The sequence below is a fragment of the Ambystoma mexicanum genome, chromosome 12 (assembly GCF_040938575.1).
Source record: "Ambystoma mexicanum isolate Mex_15411 chromosome 12, UKY_AmexF1_1, whole genome shotgun sequence".
NCBI classification, from domain to species: domain Eukaryota; kingdom Metazoa; phylum Chordata; class Amphibia; order Caudata; family Ambystomatidae; genus Ambystoma; species Ambystoma mexicanum.
Genome location: NC_090936.1, coordinates 880801717 through 880826804, shown reverse-complemented (window position 1 = coordinate 880826804; position 25088 = coordinate 880801717). Strand labels below are relative to the sequence as shown.

The window sequence follows — 25088 nt, the reverse complement described above, 5'->3', positions numbered from 1 at the left end:
GGTCCAAGTCAATCAGCAACCATCTTTGGTGGAGCTCAAAAACATGTGGAGGGTCGTTGGAAATTCTACTGGAAAAATGGCGGTCAGTAATCCTACACTGTAGCAACGTCCACCACTGGAACACAAACCAACATTTCCACAATTGTGAACATGGCCATTTGTCCACAGAGGAGGCACGGAAGAAGAAGTGGTTGATTCCTTCATCACCGACTCACAAAGCCATTGAAAAGATTGTATTTGATGAAACTATAACAAGAGATTTGAGGGGACTCACGGAATTCTGCCACACAGGAGATTTGGAGGTGTTCCACAATATGTGCCTAAAGTACAGGCCAAATCGATTGCATTTTGGCATGGAGGGCATGATAAATCGGACTCTTCTAGCGGTCTTGGCACATAACCAAAATGTTGGCCGTCAACAAAGTAGGACGACCGGAACTTTAGGGACGCTTCGCTACAATAAGGCCTTCACTAAAAGAAGTAAACAATGGGTGATCAAACCAGTGTTTGAGGATATGCAATATGAGTTTATTGAGAGACTTATTGTTGATGTCCTAGATATGCACATACATAGAATCGTGAACGAACCTGTGCAGGGGACAACTGCATTGCCACCCAACATTGCCTCTGTTCCATGTCCACCTAAAGGCAAGTAATACAATACACGCTGAAAACCGGTTATGTATTCATTTGAATCACTTCCTATAGGGAACGCATTACACAGTAAACACCATTCCAGCGTACATGTCAGTGTAATAAAATGTTTCACATTACAATTTACATTTTAACTACCATAAAATGTTGTAGCACTCAAACTGGTGTCAAATCAGGGTCGGACTGGGGCTTAAAATGTGCCCGGGCACCAAACAAAACGTGGCCCACAGTTGCAAATAGAAATTACTTCCTTTTCTGACAGGCTGTTTGAGTAGGAGCAATGTTTAGTTTTTTTAGGTTAAATGTGTTGCAAATTCTGCATTTGAAAAGAAATGTGTTCAGTAACGTTGTCCAAAACTACTAGCCGCATTATGAAGTATTCAAAGTGGCCACTCTTTGTCCATGAAAACGGGATAATTTTGAGCCAAAAAACTGCCCACATTAGCATGTTGGGCATTCAATTCTGGCATTGCCCTATCGGCCGGTCCGAGCCTGGTGTCAGTTGTATTTTCCATGTAACCTACAAAACATATGCTCATAGATTAATACCTTCTAAACTCACCATTTTCATAATTTAGGGGCCCCTGATTTTTTTTTAAGGAGTTACATAAGTCCCCTCTGGGACAGTATAACTCTGTAACATGTCGGATTTGGCATGCATGTGTCCGGGATGATCTGTCTGAAGGTCTAACCATTTCACTAGTAGATGAGGTGCATGTTTGCGACCCACTTTGCCGCTCAGCCCAAGAAACGCGGTTCAAATCCCAGGACACTGGAGCAGGTAAGTCCCTTACACAAGCCTGCCGAAGAAACTGCAGGGCCGTAGGAAGTGGCCCTCCACTCTTTCCACAAAGGGTAAACCGATTGAGCTGACGAGGCGGATTGAGCTGATTGGCTTAAGAAAGTCTGGCCTCGCTACTGGAGCAAGGGAACACAGTGTACCTCGCTTCTGGAGCAAGGGAACACAGTGTACCTCGCTTCTGGAGCAAGGGAACACAGTGTACCTCGCTTCTGGAGCAAGGGAACACGGTGTACCTCGCTTCTGGAGCAAGGGAACACAGTGTACCTCGCTTCTGGAGCAAGGGAACAGTGTACCACGATCTATGCTGCTGAAGCCCTGTGTCAATAATCTGCAGATTCTACCTACTTTTCTCCACCAGAAATAGTCATGTTTTTATTCATAACGCCTGCCAGTACAGTTTAAAAGACTACAAATGTGACCTTCTTTATGTTCATCGCACAAAAAACATTGATTTTAGAGGTGTCCATTTTTACTATGACTTGAGTTAAAACATGCATACATACATTGCTTTGAATGTGCCATTTTCTTTTTCTTAATAAACAGTCTGCGCAGCCTCATTGGGCAAATGCAACATCTGCTCCATCATTTCACTGTGATGGCCTTTTTATCTAAGCACATGGTCTGTAGTCCTAAATGTAAAACCTGGTAATTTGCTACTAGTGGATGGTGTTGAGCGCTGCTGAGAGAACACTGGTTCATTAGTGAAGAATATGCATCAGAATTAATGAGGCATGCTTGTATACATTGAGCTATAGCCTAGAATCTCTGCAGAGATGCTTGTGTTATGGGGGCCTGTTATTGGCCTCCAGCCGGCCCCCATGGGTTCTATTGGACACCAGCACCCTGGAGGCCCAGAACCTCATGCGGTTGCCAGGGAACACCCGGTCTTAGGTGGGGGCAGGGCGGGCCATACCCTGACCATGCGGACCCTTGCCACCTTGCGAGGGCCCCACAGCATCATGGCCTGCAGGCCTGTGCTTGCACAGTGTGGGCCTGCAGGCCTAAATGAGAGAAGGACTCTGTCTTTCCTCCTTGGACGTCTGCAGCCGTTCTGATGCACGTTGCTGCAGGGGTTCCTTTTATTAGCTTGGGCCATGGCACAGTCATGGCCCATCTTAAATGGGCAATACACATGGGAGGGACACACACCATTAAAAGGGCAATAAACATGGGAGGGACACACACACCATTAAAAGGGCAACACACTTAGGATGGTCACACACCACAGCTAGAAAGTCTGAGGAGCTGCAGACACACGCTTCTTCAGGGCCTGCCTTTGGTCTGTTCCCTAACAAATCGTCTGAAAACGGAACGCTGGCCTCAGAAATCGACATGAGGACGGAGTACCCCACTGATAAGCCTCTGGTGCGATGTACCACTCAACCGTGGTGTGGTACAGAGACCAGAAGCAACAGGTGCCACGGCCCATGCTATGACTATACTCGAGGGTTGAGTTGCATTGTGATGTGCTTGGAGGTCCACTTGAGTGCAAGCTTGTGGGATTCCTATGATGTGGTTTTTGTTGGTCAATGAAGGAATAGCCCTAATGTTATATAAAGAGGGTACGTTTCGTTAAGTCCAGCAAGGGATGTGAAACACAGGAGCTAAAGGAATTATTAGCAGCTGGTCCACCCCTTCCTGTGAATGCACTGAAGCCTAAAGTGGACTAGGTAGTGACCTGCATAGGTGGAACGTTTTGTGCAGTCAGCTACAAATGCAATGGGAATGGAGAGGAGTCTGAGGATGTAACAGTAGCTTTGCTTGACATGCCTGCAGATGGCAAAATGCTTGCATTCTTTGCCGAGCTTCCCAAATTTCTGGTCTGGTTTAGAGTCATTTCACTTGTTTTAATGCTGGTTCTAGTCTAGCAGACGAGGTAGTGTTTGCGAGTAGTGTGCAAGGGAAGAGGAGCCTGTGGAATTGGGTCTTTCGCAAGTCAATGTTAAAAGCAATACCATATGTGCCTCATTTGGGTTCTTGGCTGGTCTCTGCATGCACATTGCTTCCCCAGCCAATAGCTTCTGTTATTTGCTTTCTTCTCTTTAGAACATAACAATCATCCCGTGACAGAGCCATTCCCCTTATTGTATAAAGTATCTAATCCATTTGTATTTTTTGATGAATAGTCTATCTGAAGTTGATGCATCAAATTTAATTTATTTTTCAGGCTCCGAAATCTCTGTATTTTGTAATCTGGAATTTATGAAAGTAAATGTTTCTAAGGCCTATTTGCAAAGGAAGATTAAGCAGCAGGCCAAGCTTCTTTTGAACGATGGAAGCTGCCAGGATGAGAATACGGATGGTGATTATTATGAATTTACAGTCCTGTTTGAGTTTCCTTTCTGTGGAGGACAGATGTTGGTAAGTACCATACAAGGCAAATTCATCTGATTCTCCAAAACTTAATGCAGATCATGTGTGTTACACTATTCTGCTCAACTAAGGACTAAAGGTTCCATCAAGCCACTTATCCTAGGCTATACGTGTAGTGATTGCAACTTAACAAAAGTCATTGAGGGGTCAGGAAGTAGATGTATTCAAAACCACCTATTTGAGGAGAAGAACCAATCCAAAAAGCACTACAAGCTGGATAACCAACCGAAATCCACATAATCCGTTTAGTAACTTTATAATTTGTGCAAAGAATCTAAAACGTCCAACAACGGTTGCTTGTAGGGACCCCTTCAGCACAAAGTTACTGGAAGCCCAAGCGGCTGCCTGAATTCATTCCTATGTGCCCTTAAATAAAGTGATCACAGCTAACGTCAATCAGCAGGAACAATAGTTCCCTAAACTTGCAAATAAGGCATTTAACAGCTCACTAAACCTACAATGGACTCCAATTGCCACAAAGAACCTTACTACTAATAACATAACACATCACTAAGTATCGGTTGTAGCACGATTGTTACTGAACCTAAAATACCATTCATTGGACCCATGGGAAGTGACGGGACAGACGTAACATTGCCTGTGGGAGACCCTAACAATGCCAACTCATGGCTGTTACCCTCCTCCACACCCCTCCCACTACAGCCCATTGCCAGGGGACAGACCACTGCAGTACATCAGGATACATTTCCATTGAAGAGCTACAGACTTTCTGTAATCGTGAGTTTGCCCTTCAAACAAAGTTTTACCCGATATGGCAGTCTACTCCAGTCTGTTTAGTGCCGTTGTTTCTTCACTGAATCACATTCACTGTTGCCTATAATATCAGCCTCATTTTTATACAGAGCTATATAAAGTAACTGAATTAATCAATTGCAAATCGAAGTTTATCTATGTCATCATTTGCACGTGTAATCTTAAGTACATTGGCAGCACAATAAGGGAACTAAGGACCAGGATCCGAGAACATTTAAGCCTACTCAATTTGCAAGATGCCTGCTGCCCCCACATTGGAAAGAGAAACATCATCTGGACAAAAAAGAAGATATCATGTTTATGGGACTGGAGACCGTCCCACCAGATCCAAGAGGCGGCGACGGAGAACTCCGGCTACGACAATGTGAAGCCAGATTAATCTGCGAATACAGATGTGTTGGCTTGGGACTTAATTCCAAGCACAAGCTCAATGTCTTCCTATAAAGAGCTCCTCAACTTTCTTGAAGCATGCCTTTCTGCAATCAAATCACATGTTAGCATACAGCTCTGACTGGCCAGGTCTGCAACCCTAGTATATTACTATAACAGTTATGATTTTTGGAGAACAAGCCCACTCGGAGCTCTCCAACTATAGTGGATTGTATAACTAAGTAGCATGTTGGATTTCAGCGCAGACCTATTTTGTAATCCAATTAAGAATATTCTCCCCATAAACCCAGTAGCGCCACTGTAATGACACAACAACTGGGGGTTCATATCCCTGTCAATTTGACATCCACTCACGTGGTACAGCACCTCCCGTGCTATGGCAACCACCACCCAGCCCCGGCACCCAGCTTCTGACACTCGGACTCTGACACTGCCACCCCATCCTTGATAGCCAGTGTTCTCTAACCAGCCTGGCTAGTGCACCGCCCCAGATGTCCATCCTCACGCCCTCTTCCAGCCTCTCTCCGGCACACCCCCATGTGAGTATCGGTGAACGGGACGCCCGCACATACTCTATCATCTCGGACCAGTCGTGCTACCGGGCACACTCCACTGTTCTCCCTCTAACGTTTTATTCATTTGCCGGTGTATCCACACCAGTCAACTTATGGCCCTGCCATGCTTTTATCTTTCTGCATTTAGAACACATGTGACCTCATGCTACATCATATAGCACCAACCATGTGGTCCTATCAGGCTTTCGTCCGGCCACGCAGCCGTCAACCCAGGTCCCCGCCTATTTCACCAGACTTGTAACACTAAAACCTTTGAATTGCAAAGGTGACAGCTGTCCAGCACAGATCATAAAAGATGCGGCCAGAGACCTGGTCCCATTTATTACCAAACTAATAAACTCCTCATTTGCCAACAACTCAGTCCCAAACAACCTTGGGTTCTCCTGTTACTCAAACTCTCGACCCGGCTATTCCCACAAATTATAGGCCGATTACCACAGTCCCTTTTTTACTGAAAATTCTAGATAGAGTAGCCTACTTGCAAATTCAAGATTATCTAGAGTCCAATAAACTACTGGGGACACGTCAATCTGGCTTTAGACCTCAACATGGAACAGAATGGCCCTTGTTGACCTCAAAAGCCAGATCGATGACCTAAAAGACAAAAGCAAAGTTGCCATTCTACTTCTCCTAGACCTATTGGCAGCCTTTGACCTGGTTGACCATAACATACTATGTGACCACCTGTCATCGGCAGCTAATTTCTCTAACTCGGCTGTCATGTGGATTTACTCTTTCCTTGACAATAGGACCATGCGCGTCTTCTCACCTACAGCAGCGGCAGACCCAATCCCTATCACATGCATCGTCCCGCAAGGCTCTTGCGTTTCACCCACTTTGTACAATATCTTTACAAAGCCATTATTCGACAAACTAGACCGTCTGGGTGTCACCTACACTGATTACGCAGATGACACCCAGATACTCCTACTAGTATCTGGTACCCATTACACAGATGTCTGTCGGATTAACAAAGTCTACACCATCATTCAGGCATGGATGGCCACACATGGCCTCTGTCTGAATGACGATAAGACTGAGTTGCTCCTAGTCGGCTCACCTAATAACCTACTAAAACTCAGCCCCAAATACTCTAGCATCCTCATAGGTTGGAATAACATACCCATAGCCAAGGATGTAAAAACCCTTCGGTTTTACCTCAATGCCAACTGCAATCTTACTAAACAAGTTAACATGAATGCCTCAGCCACTGCCTACACAGGCAAGCTGATCAGGGCCTGTAGACCATTATTGTCCCCTAACAGTTGCCTCACACTGGCCAGAGCACTCATACAGTCCAAGTCGGATTACTGCAATGGATTATACCTAGGTGCCAATAAATCTATAACCAATAAGCTGTAGATTCTGCAATATAATGCGCTCAGAGCGGCATTAAACATACCTAAAAGAGAGCACATCTCGGCTACTCAAACACTGTAAATGGCTGTCCATTCAAGTGAAAATTGACTTTCAAACACTTTGCCTCACCCACAAAGCTTTGAACCATCGGGCCCCACCCTATCTCTCTGACAAATTCATCCAAAATCTGTCAGCCAGAACTACCAGATCCACCAACACCTCCGGTCTTGTGGTGCCCAGATACAACCTCAAAAGGGCTGGCGAACTAGTTTCCCGGTTCTTGCCGCCAAATTATGGAACTCCCTTCCTCAGCACATCAAATCCACCCAATCATTTGAAGAATTCAGAAGTCTTGTCATCTCATGGCAACTTAACAAAAGCTAACTCTAAATCTCAATAGTGCCTCTCCAGTAGATAATTTGCATCTCGCACTGATCAATTGCATTTTCAATTGCCTGCTGTAAATACCAATGTTTCCTGTCTCTCTGTATATGTGTACACCTCTGTATTAAGTATCATCTGCTCACCTGTAACCCTCGAGGCTTCGATGGCTTCTCCATCGGTATCTGCTCACCTGTAACCGGTAACCTAAACCTCAACATTGTATCTCCAGCAGATCATTTGCATCTTGCACTGATCACCTGCCTGCTGTACATACATATATGTCCTGCTTTCTCTGTATATCTGTACATATTTTTATTGTGTTCTCTGCTCACCTGTAACCGTAACCTACTTTTAAGCGCCCAGATACCCGTGGGTCAGGCGCGCTATATAAATAAAATAAAGAAACAACCTTGTGAATTCATGTATATATTTTTTGCAGCTGCGTGCAGCGGTACATATCCCTCACCATTGGGAACTGTCCAGGCATCAATTCACCTCCTTCATCCTGAAGCCCAATCAATTTGCTCACATTACACACACCTACTTGGGACAACGCCAATGCCTACACGATTGGTTCTCCCTCCTCGGGGACAGCCAATCTGTTATCAGCTTGCTGAGGACCACCCCAAGCTTCTTTTATTTAATACAGGAACAAGATGGCGGACGGGATCGAAAGATTACTGTAACAGCTCATCTTGTTCCTGAAGCTCCCCTGGTTCCGCAGGTCAGCGCTCTCCTTGGCCCCCTGCCCTGCAGCTGCACACCTCGCACAGCTGGTGCCTCTAGCGCACCTATCATCTCACCTGTTCGTTATCCCTCTCATGCACCGCACCCACTGGATTCATCAAATCATCCCTTCACCCCACATCGGCTTCCTCTGCCATATATCGTATCCACAGCTTTTCTCCCCCCCCCCCCCGGCCCACACCCCTCATGCGACTATACGCTGCATATGACTACAATTGGCGTCCCGCTCCAAACCACTCATGTGGCTTATCCTGCCCGTGCTCAGAATACTCGCCCACTTAGCCATGGGCTGCCGTATGGGACTGAATTTCTGACCAAACTACGGATCAAACAGTAAACTTGGCCTTGCCTTGATCACCAGCCACCACACATGCACCCCACCACCCTCACGCCAGTCTGGACACATACGGGCAATTAACCATGCCACCACCAACACGGGTTGATCACCTCCTTCCTCCTTTTACTCAGGACCCCAACGCGCACTCCAACTAGAGCCCAACCCAAATGCTATCAAAATAACCATACATCTGCAATCATGCATACTTGCCATCTTGCGCCCCTCATGAATGCCCATGTGCTTCCCCCTGGCTATGCAAGAAGACAACGTGCACTCAACCTGGAGCACTGCAATGCTTTATAACCACATACCTGCATGGTTGCACCTAACAGGCAATGGCTTAGATCCTATCAAATAATGCCAGCGACTACCCTTACCTCTAGCCCATCAACCAACCTGGGCACTGGCCCTTGTACCACTGCAAACTAGAATCATGTCGAGGTAATGGCTCAGCATGGGCTTTCAATCCTCACCATACTGCCTAACCTGGTACATACATGTTTTTTCTCTCCCACAGTTGCTAACCAACATCCCCCTATCAAAGACCCCACCTACCTTTACAAACTGGTAAGCACACCAACCAGCTACTTAGTATAGCCATACTAGTCTTAGTGATCTGTGCTAACCAGCATCTCATTTTACTCCCTCCTCTCCTGTTCCTTCAATGCCTTTCCTTGGTGCCTACTTGTTTATTTTACAACATACAAAGTTCTTTGTAAAAAATATTTTACTTCTGTTTTCTCTGAAATAACTATTCTCATGCCGACATGAAACATAATCAATTGTATGATGTAATTATGTGTTTAACATGTCACAACACGATTCACCACACCATTCACACAATATACAATGGAACAACTCTTGTTATATCACTCTATTGAATGTCTTGAAACATGCTGCGTCGTGATATGTCGCCACAATTCACTCACACATCACCACCTACCTGCACAGCCTTGATAAAGACCTACGGTGGACACACGTGTTGGCATTCCTCATGTGATATCTGATTAAATCACAACTGCCTATGCACTCAAGTGTCCGGACCCATGATTTATTGGAACCAACTATATGTGATTATCATACACGTATCCAGCGCTGACACACACAGGGTTTCTGCCAGAATTCCTTCTCTATATAGGGGAATTTGCGAGGCTGTCCCCTTGAAACCCAGTAAACGGGCAGCAGAAATAATTACGCACACAAGAGAACCCAGTGCGCGCAGGGGTCCTCCTTTCCCATCAGCTCGCAACCACCAAATATATTCATTTTTATACGGTTTGAAGAAAACTGGAAATTAATGTAAGAGGGCCGCGGCTGGTACAAACTATTGCAATAAACCCACCCAATGTATTAATTTCCCACAGCCCACCTTTTATATCTTGTCTGTATGACCATTTTCAGATTTAACGGGGCATAAATCTTAGAAAATCGACTTGTTCATACACATTTTTTTATCTGTGTAATATCATGCTAAACTGGAATGTATGTAGATTTAGCTGTCACCAGAGAGTACTCACGCGGGTGGACAGGATCTTTGCAGAGAACGGTTAGAGGACAGCCTATGGGATGAGAATCAAGTAAAGGAGATTTTAAGCTAATAAGTGAGCGAAAGGAGGGATAAAGCAAGTTCAGTGGACCCCAATATCCAGAGTACAATCCGTCATGCATCAGACCAGAACAATGTTCTCAAAGCCACTTAGCTTCAGCGTTTTCAGTGTACTAGTATGCTTCTTCATCAATGCCTTTGCCGTTACCTCCTTAGGTGTTGGGGAACATGTGCGGGCAACAATGACGTCCCCTACCCTCTCGCTATCCTATCTCCTCCCCTCTTCCCCTTACTTTCTTCTATACACTTACTCTATCAGAATTGTCCTTGGGCCTAGTATGATAGCAACCTCGTCTGTTGCTCAACCATCCCCTTACTGGAATCCCCCCTCCCTCCAGCACTATCTGAAACGTTGTCAGGCCTAGTATGATAGTCGCTTGTTTTGTTCCTCCCCTCCCTTTCTGCACCCCTCTCCCTCACCTTTTGTTTTGCTCTGGCTATACCAGAAATGTCGTCGGGCCTAGTACAGTAGTCGCCTGTCTGTTTCCAAATCCTTCCCACTCCCCCCTCCCTTCCTTAGCACTTGCACTATCTGCAATGTCGTCGGGCCGAGTACGATAGTTAATTTCACATCCTTGCTGTTCATGGCCTGTAAGAATGTTGTCGTATTTTCCCTTGTTCCCTCCCTTGCCTTGAAGCGCTTTGAAACACATTGTTTATAGCCGCTATATAAATAAACTATCATATCAATTCCTGTAGTATAACTTTATTGACTTATGCAGTTTCTCTTGTCTGATGCAGCAATTCTCCCCACCACCTCTGTACTTCCGGGTAGGATTTCCTCCTATTGGCCAGAATCAAGTCCTGAGTTCGCAAGGACTTGATTCCTTTATTTGGGCTGGGTAGCTTCCAGCTGTCGCTAGAGTCTAGACTAGCTCTATGCTATGTTGTTTTAGGGCCTCGGCCTCTCCACCTCTGGATTCTGTGTAGCCCCTGTGCCATTTTGTGGGCTCAGAAGGCTGTTTTTCTATTTTAATGGACAGGAAATAGACACACAAACTTACCTGGGAATGCATAGGTTAATCTTTACGCTCCCTAGTTCCTGGTGTGATGTCACGCTGAATACTTATTGGTTGGTAGGTGATTAAAGGAGGTGAGGGGTACTTGACTGTAGATTGCAGTATGATGTCCCCTGGGAGATTGTCTGGGAGGAAATGTTACTTAATGGCTGGTTAACAGACGGGACTGTACCAATGGCTGTAAGGACTTGCAACTGGGAAGGAAAGCAAGGCTTTCTTTGAGGAAAAAGGTGAGGGGTCAGACACAGAGTTGCACATCTTTTTAGGTGAGTGGTAACATAAACCGTGTCCCTGATAGAGAAGAGTCTCACTTTGGATTTCCTCAGAATCCAGTTCTACAATTATAGGAACAATGATTGTGGGTCAAGCTATAATGAATCTGGTCCCTTGATGGGGGCTAGCCCATGTCAGTAGGTGAGGTTGAGGCACCCATGAAAGGGTATGCTTTCTGCTTTGATGACAGAACCACTGATCAATGATTTATATGACAATTCCTAGGAAAAGGGAGTGACAAGAGAAGGAGGGTGCATACTCTAAACCCCAAGTTTATTCTTTTGCGTTTGCGTACACAATCCTGATTGGGCACAATGGAGGTGAAGTAAAAGTTGTGAGATGGGTGGCCACTGTGCCCTGGAAACAGGCAATGCCTTGACAGGTGTCTTAAGAATTGGTCCAGTGAACTCAGAATGGTTCTTCTCAGTCTTCAGTCTTACCCCCTCACCAGCCTCCAGTAATTGTACCTAACCCAATGTCTTTGCCTGAAGGCTCTTTGTTCCAGGTTGGATTGCCTAGAGTGTTTAACTAGTGATGTAGGTTTCTGTGTGGAGGGAAGTATGGAGGTTTTGATAACGAGTGGTATATTTTACGGTAACCGTGTTCCTTGCAAAAAGAGGACTAGAGATGCACAATATGATTTGTCCAATCTATAGCTGGATTATTCAACTCGAGCCATGGCATACCCAAAACAAAGGGGTAGTGGGCTGCCTTAAGTCAAACATGGTGGTTTCCTGGTGGTTAGTAATTTTCAGTTCCATAGGTAAGGTGTGCAAGGTTATGAAGCCAGAACTAAGGGGATGACCGTCGATTCCTTCCACTGGTTGTGTATCGGTCTTCGTCTCCCATGGAATAGTGTTTCTTTGTGCCCGTTCTGTGTCCATAAAACATTCTGCAGAACCGCAATCCACGAGAGCGGTGGTTTCAATGAGGAGATCTTTGATAGATAAACTCGCAAGACTATTAATTACAGGTTTTGGTTGGATGATGGGCAAAGTGGTTTAAAGGGACTTAACAAACTTTTATCCCGTCCATTTGTCTCGATCTTCAACAGGAGAGTTTCTTTCCTGAGCACCTCAGTGGAACCAAAGGGCAGACCTTCAATAGATGAATGTCGGAACCACAATACATACACAAGCCCAGGTATCTGCGCCGTTTGCGTTCTTCTGCTGTAATGGGACTGTGGGCGGTTACCACTGCATAGGTTAAGCGTCTAAAGATTTGGTTTTCCCTATGGTAGTCCTTTGAAGAGGAAACCAAACCTTCCTTTTTGCGCTTTTGAATGCGAAAGTCAAGCTGCATGACTAACGTTAATAGGTCAGAAAAAGTGGACAGGCGAGGTACTCTTGCCAATTCATCCTTTAGGTCTTTGTGCAGACCACGCCAGAACAAGGCGAATTGTGCTGATTTGAACCATCCTGTTTCGGTGGTAATCTGCTTAACACAGGTGTTAGTCATAAAATCTCCTTAACCTTGGGTTATATTCAGGAGTGTTTCTTGAGCAGAGTATGTCGGCTCTGGTTGCTCGAACATGTCTTTAAGAGAACGAAGAAAAGTGGTTTAATTCCTTATTGCTGGACTATGAAGAGTAGCCAAGATGGTGGCCCAGGCCAGGGCGTTCTTAGTAAGGTTGGAAACCATAAAACCGATTTTTTGCTGTCTGAATGAAAATACACAGAGCATGCATTGATGAACTCGGTTAACTTTTTGAAAGCCATCAAATTCTCCATGTTTGTGGAAGAAGTCGGGTTTCTCAAGCAGCCTCTAATTTTCTCAAGGTCGCGTCCTCCACATTCAGTGATTGGACCTCATAAGATAATGACTGAACTGCATTCATTTTATTTTTATTTTTTTTATTTTTTGCAGCGTCGAAAACTGTGAGAATTGAGATTCCACTTGCTGTCTGTTTCATGCAGATGGTGATTTCACTGCATGGTGTAGTTGTGGATCATGCATTCAGCTCCCTTCTCCTGATCTTCCTGTGAGACTGGGGAACAAGGAAGAGACCTGCCGCAAGGCCCAAATGTGGGAAAAAGGGGATTCCCAGAAAAAAACTTGTGTACTTCCAATTGGTGAATGCAGGGAAACGCCTTCAAAGTACGGAGGATAGCAGGAAGTAGCTGCAAGGTGCGGATGAAACGGACTGAGTTTCTGGAGCAGGCTGTTGGTGAGACAAGATGCAGGACAGATGAATGAAAAAATGAAAACGGTAGTGGAGGAATCCAGAAGGAATTGAAGATGGAGGAGCAAATGAGGTAAGTTGAAAGGGTAGCAATAGGTAGACTGGAACAGCCGAGAGAAAACTCAGCAGAAGGCAACAAAAGCAGGAGAATTGGAATGGAGGACAAGGCCCCGCAGAATGGGACAATTTGCCAAAAGCTGGAGCATCAGGAGAAAATACCTGTTGAGCCGCGGAGCTCACGGCATCCACAATCACTAGTCAGTGGCCATCTTGGGGAAACACTACACTGCTTGGATGTTAGCGGTGTCAGCCATAACGGAACAAAGCTGCAAGCCTGGCGCCAGTGATTCCATATGGACCAAGGAGTGGAAATTCTGACACCTTGTTCCTGAAAGTGGCTCTACGAGGATGGATTAACTTGGAGCCTCTGCAGAGTTTAGTGAAATGGCCTGAACAGGCACACTCCTTACATATTTTCCCAATCGCAGGATATTCTTTGTATGTTGCTAAGTGTGAGGTGTCGCCAACACAAAAGCACTGAGCTTGCATTTTGAAGGATGGTGCTTTCATGGATTTAATGAGTGTTCGTTTTTTTCTCTACAATGTCTTGCTTGAGTAATTCTGCCTTGGAGCTATCAAGGTGCATCTCATTCTCGATGGCACAACAGTAGTTTTTCAGACGTTCTAGGATTTGGCCAGGAGAATGGTTTGATACAAAGATGTTTCAGCTTCTTCCCACAATTGTTCTCTGATGTGAATATTGTTTGCATGGACCTCTAACTGGTCTTTTATTATTTCATTGATGAACTGTCTCGGATTGCAAAAGGCTGCAAGGGTAATCGGAGCCGAGACGTGATGATCAATGGATTCACTAGGCCTTTGCTTTGTGTTGTAAAAGCTCTGTCCATGAACACATTGGCCTTAGGTGCAAGGCACTTGTCCATCCAAGTAAGCAAATCCTCAAATGAGTTTGCTTCCCCTTGTGGTTTAGGTGGAAGGTTCTTTAGACTTGTTGACCCTCAGATACCAGGTAATGCAAAATAATTGCCTCCTTTCTGGAGACTGAGAACCTGGCTCCATCAATAACATTCCGGTATGTGTAAAAGTCTTCCTTCCATTGTTCTGAGTCCGAGACATCGGCTGTAAGCCCCATGCTGCAGCTCATTGAGCCCCATAGTGCACCAAGCCTGGGTGGGTTTTATGCATTTGTGGCTGTTAGGACTGAGTTTCTATACTCTGGCCCGGTGGACAGATATATAGAAGGCCAACCTAGTTTAGTGAAAGGGACAACTCTGGGGGATGTAGCCAAACCAGTTCAAGGTAGCAAGGCGAGTGGTCAAGGCTAAGTCTCAAGAGGCGGTGAGCCTGTCCAATGAGTACGCACAGTGAAAAGTCCAGGAACACACTTAAACAATTACAAAAATAATTATTTAATGCCATATAACACTCTGAAAAATTACTTTTAGCATGTAATGTTATCACACAAGACTAAATAAAAGATGCATATATACAATCACTGGAGTAGGGCAACATACATAACAAACCCCCCGCAAAGGAGGGCAAGTATTAGTATGCAGCACTACAGGTCAACAGAGATACAACACTAACTTTAAAAGTCCATCCCTAGCATGTATGGGACCTTGTGCCCAAATGTTCAACAAAGTTGCACACGGTTTTGTGAGACAGGGAAAAACTTTGTGTAGGGCTTCAGTGTTCCAATGAAGAATTCCAAGGGGTAGAGGACAAGTTATTTTAGCTAATAAGTGTCCCCCCACTTTCAGAATACTTGTGGGAGCAAGCAATGGCAAAGCCAAACTGTTATAAAGGTTTCTAAAAGTTACCAAACTTTTAAAAGGGAGTTGGGGCTTCAGGTAAGTACTGTTACAACTCATACCACATACTCGGATTCTTCTTAGGACTTGTCAGATCTTCTGAAGAGTGTCCATGGTCACTTTTCCCACCTTCAGCTATGATCCTTGATGCTCAGGGGTTGCAGGTTCGAGCAGCAACAAATGCTGGTGTAAGCACTTCGGATTCGAGGATGCAGAAGAACGCCATGCATGGCCCCTCTCAGCACAGTACTCGATACAGGAAACTTGGAGGACCGCCGCTATTGCACGGAAACGCACTTGCCACGGCCGTTCATTCCCCCTTATCTCACGTCCCCTTGATGCTGAAACCACAACTTTTGGCAGAGATGAGTCCTGTAGCACAAGCTGTGGATCCCCATAGGTCTGGGCCTCAACGTTGAACAGCAACGTCTGCAGCACGGTGGCCCAAACTGAGTTGGGCACCCATTGGGTGATCCAGGGGCACCTCTGCGGGCTCTTCTTTGCAGGACTAGGAGCTGACACCGAGAATGGATGTTCCCTCCACTCCAAGGGTTGAAGCTCCTTCACAAGACTTCTGAAGATCACCTATAATACAGGGCTCTTCCAGGACCGCAGCAGAAGTTGCTCACCAGGCCTTCTTCCAACGGGTCCATGGTCTCCTCTCACATCTTGCAGCTAGACAGGATACATGGCTCCTTCAGGTTTCTTCCAGGAACTCTGAAGAATGGGTGCAAGGGGAATCTTCTTATTCAAAAAGCCGAAACTCCCACTAGCCAATCAAAGATCTGGCCCCCCACAAACCCACCAGCAGTGGTCCAATCAGGACCACTGGTGGCACAGCTCATGCATACCATTCACATACTGGAACCAGTTTATGGCTTGGGACCAGACAGTCCCAACCCACTTCCTGGCAGAAAACATACATGGCCCTGCAGTAGCCCATGAAAAGCCTCAACTTTCCCGGGCACTGGAAGTCCATATAAGGATTACCTGTCCTCACCGGTCAGGAAGAAGTTAGTGAAGATGGCCAAGGAACATATGAAAAATCTTGTGGCACGGCCATGTTTGGACATTAACCACATTAGGTAGCTAAACATGCTAAGGATAAAGGAAAATACACCAGAAAATAGTTAAAAGTAACTGCTGCCACCAGCCTGTCCCTTAGGCACACCTAAAGTAGTCCTAAATCCTCTGAGTGTTAGTCTAGGGCAAAACAAAAAGTGTATCACATTGTACTGGGTTACAAGATGCATTGTACAATGATAAAATGTTACCAAAAGTAATAATCCCAGTACTGACAGTCTGAAGGACCTATCCGTTTCCCCATGACAAAGGGGCAAACGACAGTGTAGTGAAGCTGAAGCCTTCATTGCACTGCAAAAAAGAGCAGGCCAGATACAAAAATAAAATGATCTATACAAATTGAGGGAAAGTTGCTGTAAAGAGAGATCTTTAATAACAGTGAGGTACTGCTGCTGGTAGGACCAAAGACTGGATCTTAGTCACCAATATGTTAGGAATTGATCCTGCAAACTCAGATGGGTTTAGGTTAGTTTATTAATCCAGGAGCATATCCGACAGCAGTCTCCCCACCCTCCAGTAACTGTCCCTAATAGAATGTCTGCTCCAGGCGTCTCTATTCCAGAACCCTAGATGCTGAGGTGAAATTGCCTAGGGTATTTTACAGATGATATGAAGGGGCATGTCTGTGGAGGGAAGTAAATTATGTAACACGCCTATCTTCCCTTGTACGTGGGTTCGAGAGTGGGATAGTGATTATGAGTGGGATATAAATGTCCTGCGGTCACACAATAGAAGAGTTGCCCCACACGCAAGCTTCAGAGAATTTTAAAACCAGTAAATGGAACATAGGTTTTTAGCCTGTTGGGCGTATACCATCACTGAACCGGGTTTCCCTACAGGTGAGCAGCTTTTGGGGATCAGGAGCCATCTATCAGATCCTTGATTTTTTGCAAATGCCAGGTGGACGTTGGTCATTGGTCATTGAATCACCAAGTCAATAACGCTGCAGAGGGGAGAAAACCCAGAGAAATTAATTCCCAGCACAGCTGTCTACCACATGTATGGTCAGTGGGGGCTTGACCTGCTATTTAGCACTTGAGCGCGATTGCACGAGCGATGCAGAGCGAAGTTGCGCAAATGGCACACATTAGGCGCAGAAGCTATGGCCTGGATAACTAAACAGAGCGGAGTGCAGATTCAGTGTCGGACAGAAATGATCATGCTCGTGCAGGACCCCAGTAGGTGGTTAAACTCTGAAACGGGGATGCTGGAGAGCTGGATCAGCAATTGACCACAAAAGTGATGCCTGATCATGGCATTCCCTGGGTTTCATTAAACGTATGTCCCACTAAATGATATGAGGGCAGATTGTGGTAGTGTTTGCCTTCTTAAATCACCTAGAAAATGACTTGGCGAACTCTGGGGGATACCCAGACAAAATCTCATTGGTCACATCATGGAGCGCGTGGCTGCCTCTTATACCTAGATCTCCCCAGTCTCCCAGGCAACCTCCTCGCATTGCACTTTCTCTGTTGTGTTGTAATCAAAACAACAATGTTGGCATACCACATTTCAGCATGTAATTGACTGGTACTGAAGGCGACAAACTGTTCTGTGGTAATTTTGCAAAAAAGTTAATACTGAATCAAGTTATTGTTATATGTAATGGGGCTGGTAGCCACTTGATTATCAGAAGAAATCTTCTAGATGGGAAGAATTTCATTCCATTTCTAAAAGAATGAGTGCTGTCTGTTATAACAGTTTCCAGAAGTTGAGGCTCTTTTAGATTGAGCCTGTGACACATTGCGAGCGTTGGTCTGATCAGTCTGCAGTACTTTTAAATACATTCCAATGGTACGTATTTAAATCCTATGTAAAACGAAGGGGTTTTTAATACTGAATCTGAATTGCTTAATAACCTCATGAATCATTTGTAGCTATTCCGAGAAATTGAACATCAAAAGGACTGCTGCCTTCTTTTAAGGACGGAATTAATTTCCTTCTGTTATGCTCTAATAATGAACTGGCAAATTATAGGATGAGGAATTACAAAACTGTAGACAGTTTTTAGATAATGGACACTCTAACTTGTCTTGAGTCGACTTACCCCAGTTTCACTAAACTACTCTATTACTCCTGCTTCAATGGACAGTTGTATCAGGGGTCCTCCAAAGCTAGTAACGACTGGAACACCCAAGAAATCCAAAAAGTAGTGTACACCAAGCAGGGAGTAACGCAATTTATTTAGTCCCTGAATGCAGCTGGGAAAGCACGGTTCAAACAGCCATGTGGAACAGAACTGACAAGGAACTGTCCACTCTGCCCACAGCGAGCAAACATTTTATACGCAAATGACATAATTTGCATACACACACATCTGCATACACATATTATTAGATCTGTCGGCTGCAGTCAACTTAGAAGACCACAAAGTCCTCTGCTCGCACCTAACCTTCGCAGCACTCTTTTCCAATAAAGCCACCACTTGGATCCAGTCCTTCCTTGACAATAGATCAATGAGTTTTTTCTCCATCAGCCTCGGCCGATCCTGCGCCAGTCACGTGCAGTGTTCCCCAAGGTTCCTGCGCGTCTCCTACATTATACAATGTATTTACGAAGCCTTTGTTCGATGACCTTGACCATCTAGGTGTCACCTAGACTATGCAGATGACACCCAGCTACTCATGCCAGTCACTGGAGACTTTGACACTGACGCCAAAGTACTTAACGACATTTACAATATAATTCAGGCCTGGATGGCCAAACGCAGACTTTGTCTTAATGACAAGACAGAGCTTCTCCTTTTATGCTCCAAGCTCAAACACAACAGACTAGGCAAATAATTCAACGCATTTAATACTATCAGGGTCTCCAAGGATGTGAAAACTCTTGGCATCTACATTGAGTCATCTCTAAACCTATCAAGACGGGCTAATGCGTTGGCCTCCTCAACAGCATACACCTGCAAGTTAATTACGACCTGCAGACTGTACCTCTCCACACCCAACTGTATCTCCATAGCTAGAGATCTAGTACTCTCTATAAGCTAGACTACTGTAACACACTATACCTTGGAACCAGTCAACAGAACTTGAAAAAGATGCAAGTTCTACAAAACAATTCCATTAGGGCAGCACTGAATATCCCCAGATCTCAACATATATCCGAGGTAAAACACAACCTGAATTGGCTATCGGTTAAGCAAAGGATTGGCTTCAAAACCCTCTCACCCACAAATGTCTCACTAACCTAGCACCAAGATACCTGACCAAGAACTTTCCACGTAATACCCTAGACCGCCCTACGAGATCGGCGCAGGCACATTGCCTTAAAATCCCTAGCTTCAAGCTACAAAAAGCAGGGGGTAGTAGCTTCCCCGTCCTAGCAGCCAAATTATGGAATACTCTACCCTTACCACTAAGAACTGAAAATGCCTACCACCCATTCAGGAGGAATGACAAAACCTGGTTTCTTGCCCAAGAATCTTAGATATCCCTGTGCCTTACCACCCTAACCTTCGGCAGCTCTACAAGTTGTGTGATATGTAAGAAATATACACCTGTAATTATATAATCTTCCTGTACATTTCATCTCAGTCAAATGTATATTTTGCAAATTGTGTGAACTTTATTCTTGTTGTTGTACCTCCTGTAACCTATGTAAGAAATGTGCCCAGATGCCCATGGGCTTGGAGCGCCATACAAATAAATACAAATACACATTTGAAATACCTTACAAAAGCTGATTGGTGGGACTACACTGGTCCCCTATATGAAGGCATATATTAAATGATCGCAATTGGTTCATGCCATCCTGGTCTCCATGTCCAATACTACCCCGCGTGATGTCCCAAACCTTCCCACAATGACATTTTCAAACAAAACGTGATTGCGCTGGAACTTTATTCATCTGCCATTGGTCAGCCCTCATCAAACACACTGATTTTAGACAACCTGAGTTTGTCAAAGGGGAGACATTCGCACAGCATCTGACCAATGAGGTGCCCCGCGGACATCAGAAAGGACACCAAACACTGAGGTTGAGCGCTCGAGAAATCCTTGTCCACTCATTACATGGGGCCTGCAGCTGTGAAACAAAAAGCATTTTACTTATCTGAGGCCTATACTAAAAATGGTTGTTATATGGTTCACATCGTAATGCACTATCCCCCTATCCACTAACCCCTTTGCTATCCCCTGCATGCCCCTCACCCCCATGGACGACATCTGCTGCACTTGCGCATGGTGCAGCGGTCAATGATGTCCTCTTTCCCAGAAGTGCCCCCTCTCCATCCCCCTATAAGTCACATAATTGGTAGGTGCACTCCCCCCCCCTTGGCAGTGCTGAATGTGCACCTTTACTGCATTCCCCCTTCGATCCATCCAGCAATCGACACTTTCCTGCTCGTCAAGTTTTTACTTACCGTCTTGGGGATCCACAGCCTAGCTACCCTTTCAATGCTTCCCCCCCCCCTGATCCTCATGCTCACCCAGTGGAGACTCTATTATCACACATTCTTGTCCATCGTTTGGGCATGCTACCCAAAAGGATCATACTCTTCCACGTTTGCAGGCAGCATTGTGACGACCCCCTGTAAATCGTGTTAATTTTCTCCAGACTGTGTGGGCCTCTGTTTTAACTGTGTACCTTATCCCCTGCCCATCAACATGCAGGGACATTATATACCTCCTCTGCTCCCCTCTCCTTTTTATATTTGCAGTGCCGTAATATTAGCTGACCCGCACAGAAAGTGAGGACCACCAGAATGAGCACTGGGACAGTTACTTTAAAAATGTTTGCCAACCATGTTGGGACCCAAGCAAAAAGAGTCAAACTATCTGTCTGTAGATATTGCATTCATTTCCTTCATCATAGTCTCCTGGTGTGTGCAAATTTCCTCTATGGCCTCTGTCAAAGTTCCATTAGATGCATCGTTAGCTGGTATTTTTGGGCAGCACCTACTCCCTATTTTGGGGCAGACGCCATCTTCAATTGCAGTAAGCATATCCAACACATTGGTTCTGGAGTGCCACTAGTCTCACTGCCCGAAGCTCTTCTCTTACCGCCTTTAGTCCTTTCTCAATCAAGTTTTCCATTTGGACTAACTCATAACGGGTCGCTCGCAGCCCTTTTGCATTAGCTGCTGCTTGGACCCCTGAAAGCAGAAGAAATGCAAAAATGTGGATGCCTTCGAGAACAAACGAAAATGTGGTGGGATTGCAGCCAAGATTTCTGATGATTTGATGTACCAATACTTGCTGCTGCACCAGTCTCTTTTCAGTGTTTGTGCTGGAGCACCTTGTATCTTTTCTTCTTCTGCAATCTTCCGATCGATTGCTGCAGGATGGTCACCGAAGGACATCAATTTGGATCAATGCACTACCAGGGCAGGGCTGTGCAGTGTAACAAGACAGCTTAATCTCCCCCACACCGTCGGGAGGAAGCTAGGCCTACACCTGGGTCCCATACACCCACCAATGGTCCATGACTGCTGCTGTCCTGCTCTTTATTGCTGGAATGCACATCACCTTGGTGCAGCCAGCATTGGACCCCAGATGTGTTGACCCGTAGATCTGAAACATAAGGAAAATCATGCTAAAGGCTTTATGTGTACTGATTGGTGTCTCATCTATCCAAGTTAAGGCATGCACATATTTATTCCATGTTGCCCTGCAGCTGTCATTCATTTTTGCCACCTCTTCAAACCCCACTAACCCTTCTGCTCAACACTGTAGCAGTCCCTCCTCCCATTGCCCGTCATAAAGAACAGATCTCTCAATCCTTATCAATGGCCTTGTGTGGCACCATAGAAAATAATGCCCTGTTGCATTTCAACACTGCATCCTGCTGTGTGTTGTGAACTGTCCACCACCCCCCCTTCTGGCCCTTTCTATAATATACTCCAATATTGTGTTTGGTGGCTTCATCTTTCACCATTCTCCCCACCTGCATATAATTGTCTGCTTACCTTTTCTCCCTCATCAACTCAATGGACAGTCACTGAATGACCCTGAAAAAGACGCCTTGTTTTGCAAAGCACTAGGTGCATTAGACACCCCCCTTCCTCCACTGTGACCTCTTGTGGTAGGAAAAGCTTGGGTGCCCCATGTGATGTGTGGGATGAGAGGGCACGTGACAAGTGTCATTTGCCCTCTACCGTGACACCCACCTCATATCATTGTACTGCAGATTAATAGATGCTGATGCCCCTGTCCCCAATGCCATCATGAAACATATCTGCATTAAATAAGCTTCTTTTATTTCTAATGTGCTCCTCATTATTTTTAGCAGTGCTTTCTTATCCTCTATATAGTAGAAACCAAAGAGATGAGAGAAAGAGAAAAACGGACAACAATGACAAACTATACCACAATACAGTGTTTTTTCTGGCTTCTGCCATTACCAGTACTACTGAAAGGCATATTATCAATCTCCTCCACAGGTCTTCTGCATAACCTAATGGCAGAAAAAAAGTAAATGACAGCTGAGCGATACTCCACAGAAAGTTGGTCTTCTCTGAGGCAGCCGGTGCTGCTATCTCTACGGATGTTGGAATGGTGTATCCACGCCCTCCAATTAGCTACCTTTACTGCTGTTGGTAAGGAGTATATGATGGTGTGAGGACCTGTAAAGCAAGGCTCTTTCCACAATCTTGTAACTTTGCAAACAAAGAATCTGTCCCCAGGGTACAGTGGCAGGGCTGCTGGTGAAAAAGTCTCTTCTCTTGCTGTGTTTGTTGATGAGGTCTCGTTGGATTCCCAGCTTGAGCGTGGGTGAACCTGACGAGATGTGTATTTGAGAGACTTTGTGATTTCCCTCAGGTATGCAGTGAATTTATCACCAAGTATCTGAGCATAGCTGTTGGCATTGAAATTGTATGTGCAGGAGTAAGAGGCTCATGCATTCTCCTACTAGTAACATTTGAGCGCAGTGTCAAGTGGTGATCTGCGCCAGGTGAATTAAGTTAAGTAAATAATGCAATGGGAAGGCAGTACAGCCAAGCGCTCTTTAAGCAAGTCATTTAAGCTTTTATCTAATCAATTGGCTTAAGGGTGGTACACCGAGCATAGTCGGTGCTTTATTTCCAAGAGGGTTGTAACCTCCTTAAACAGGTGATTGGCAAAGTGTTGCCCATTGTCTGACCTCAATTCATGATCACACCAAACAAAACCACACAGGAAAGATTATTTATAACATTTTTGGATGCATCACCATGTGTTGCTCTTTATTTTGATCTTGCCTTGCTAAGCCTGTCGGGTCCTCATCAAGAGGTGGCGGGACCGCTGGACATGTAGGATGAACCAGGGGGGGGGTCAAGGATTCATGTAACAGGATGAGTTGTTGATGGCTAAAAACACACCTGCTACACCTAGGTAATAGCTTTGTGTCGTCTGCTAATCAAGTGAAAAATTAGGATTTAATTAAGGATTCTATGATTCGCAGAAAAACAGTTTAAGACCAAAGGACTAGACTTAAAAAACAGGATTGTCTTGCAGATGAAGGGGGAGTGGTAATCCTCTCGTATGATGTTGTATGCTACTCGTTGGAGTACCATTAGTGAGGGCACACTGCTGCATATACTCTTTGCAGTGTGTGAGATACCTTTCAATTGCTAGGGTTTCCCAGTAGAGTTTTTTTTACTGTCTCTCTCTATCCATGTCTTCACAGGAGGAAAAAGAAAAAGCAACCTTTGTGATATTTCAAAAAAATGACTTTCTTTTTTTTCCTCCCTCGGACAATTTGATTTTGTTAATTTCTCAGTAATCCATATCCCAAGGCTCTGAGTCATTAACGTGGACTTGGATTTCTAAACATTTGCGAAAAATGAATGCTCAGCGCACAAAATCACTCGCCACCCTATTGTTATGGTGGATGCCTTTTCTATGGCGAACGCTGCAGGCGCAAGTGTATGTTTGCATGGGAAATGCACTGGGTCCAACAAACGGCTGTAGTACGCCAGGGGTTTAATGCCCCTGTGTTTTTTTTTCTAGCCATCCTCACCGTGCCATCATAATGTGAGAACAAATGACATTTCTCTTTATAGTTTGGGGTTGCCAATACTGGGGCATGCACAAACAAATGCATCTTTGAGTTCGGCAAAGTTTTTGTTCATTTTTGAGGTCCATTTGATTGGGCTCTTAACCTTCTGTGCTTCCCTGAGTCCCTGGAGGAGGGTACTGAATAGGCGAACACCCAGCCCTACAGTAATTGCACAATCCCCAAAATGTCTGCATCTTTTACAGTGCGAGGGCGTGGTGTTCTGTGTATGGCTTCCACTCTGTCTGGCATTATTTTCCACCCCTCTGCTGATACTATCTTCCCCGGGTACACCACCTTTGTCTGAAAGTACTTTAGCTTTTCCTTGTCTACTTTCTACCCTTTTTCTGATAGCAGGTTCAAAAGAGTAATTGTATCTTTTCTGCACTGCATTGTTCCTCTGTCAAACTACACATTAGATGGTCGTCTGCATACTGTATCATTGTGCTGGGTATCTGCAAATTGCCTAAATGCATCTGGATCACCCTATTGAATACACTGGGGGACTCACAATACCCTTGTGGTAAACTTGTGTGTTCAAAGCAGACACTGCAATGCGTAAATGTGGTGAGGTATTGGGAGTCAGAATACAATGGGATGGAGAAGAAAGCATTTTTCAAATCAATCACTGAAATATTTTGCGTTTGCCGGGATATTACAAAGTAAGCCATCTGCCGATCCTTCCTCTCCGGCTAACTATTGCTTGATCTCCATCACTCCT

At 45.0% G+C, this 25088-nt stretch overlaps 1 protein-coding gene across 3 annotated transcripts in view; it reads left to right on the top strand.

The window, feature by feature from the left end:
* Positions 1–25088, top strand: part of LOC138513069 (uncharacterized) — a 1355028-nt gene that overhangs the window by 1052576 nt on the left and 277364 nt on the right. For all 3 annotated transcript variants that reach the window (XM_069627754.1, XM_069627753.1, XM_069627752.1), the window contains one exon: positions 3624–3817. In XM_069627754.1, the coding sequence (XP_069483855.1) occupies positions 3624–3817 (194 nt within the window). The remainder of the gene's footprint in view (positions 1–3623; positions 3818–25088) is intronic.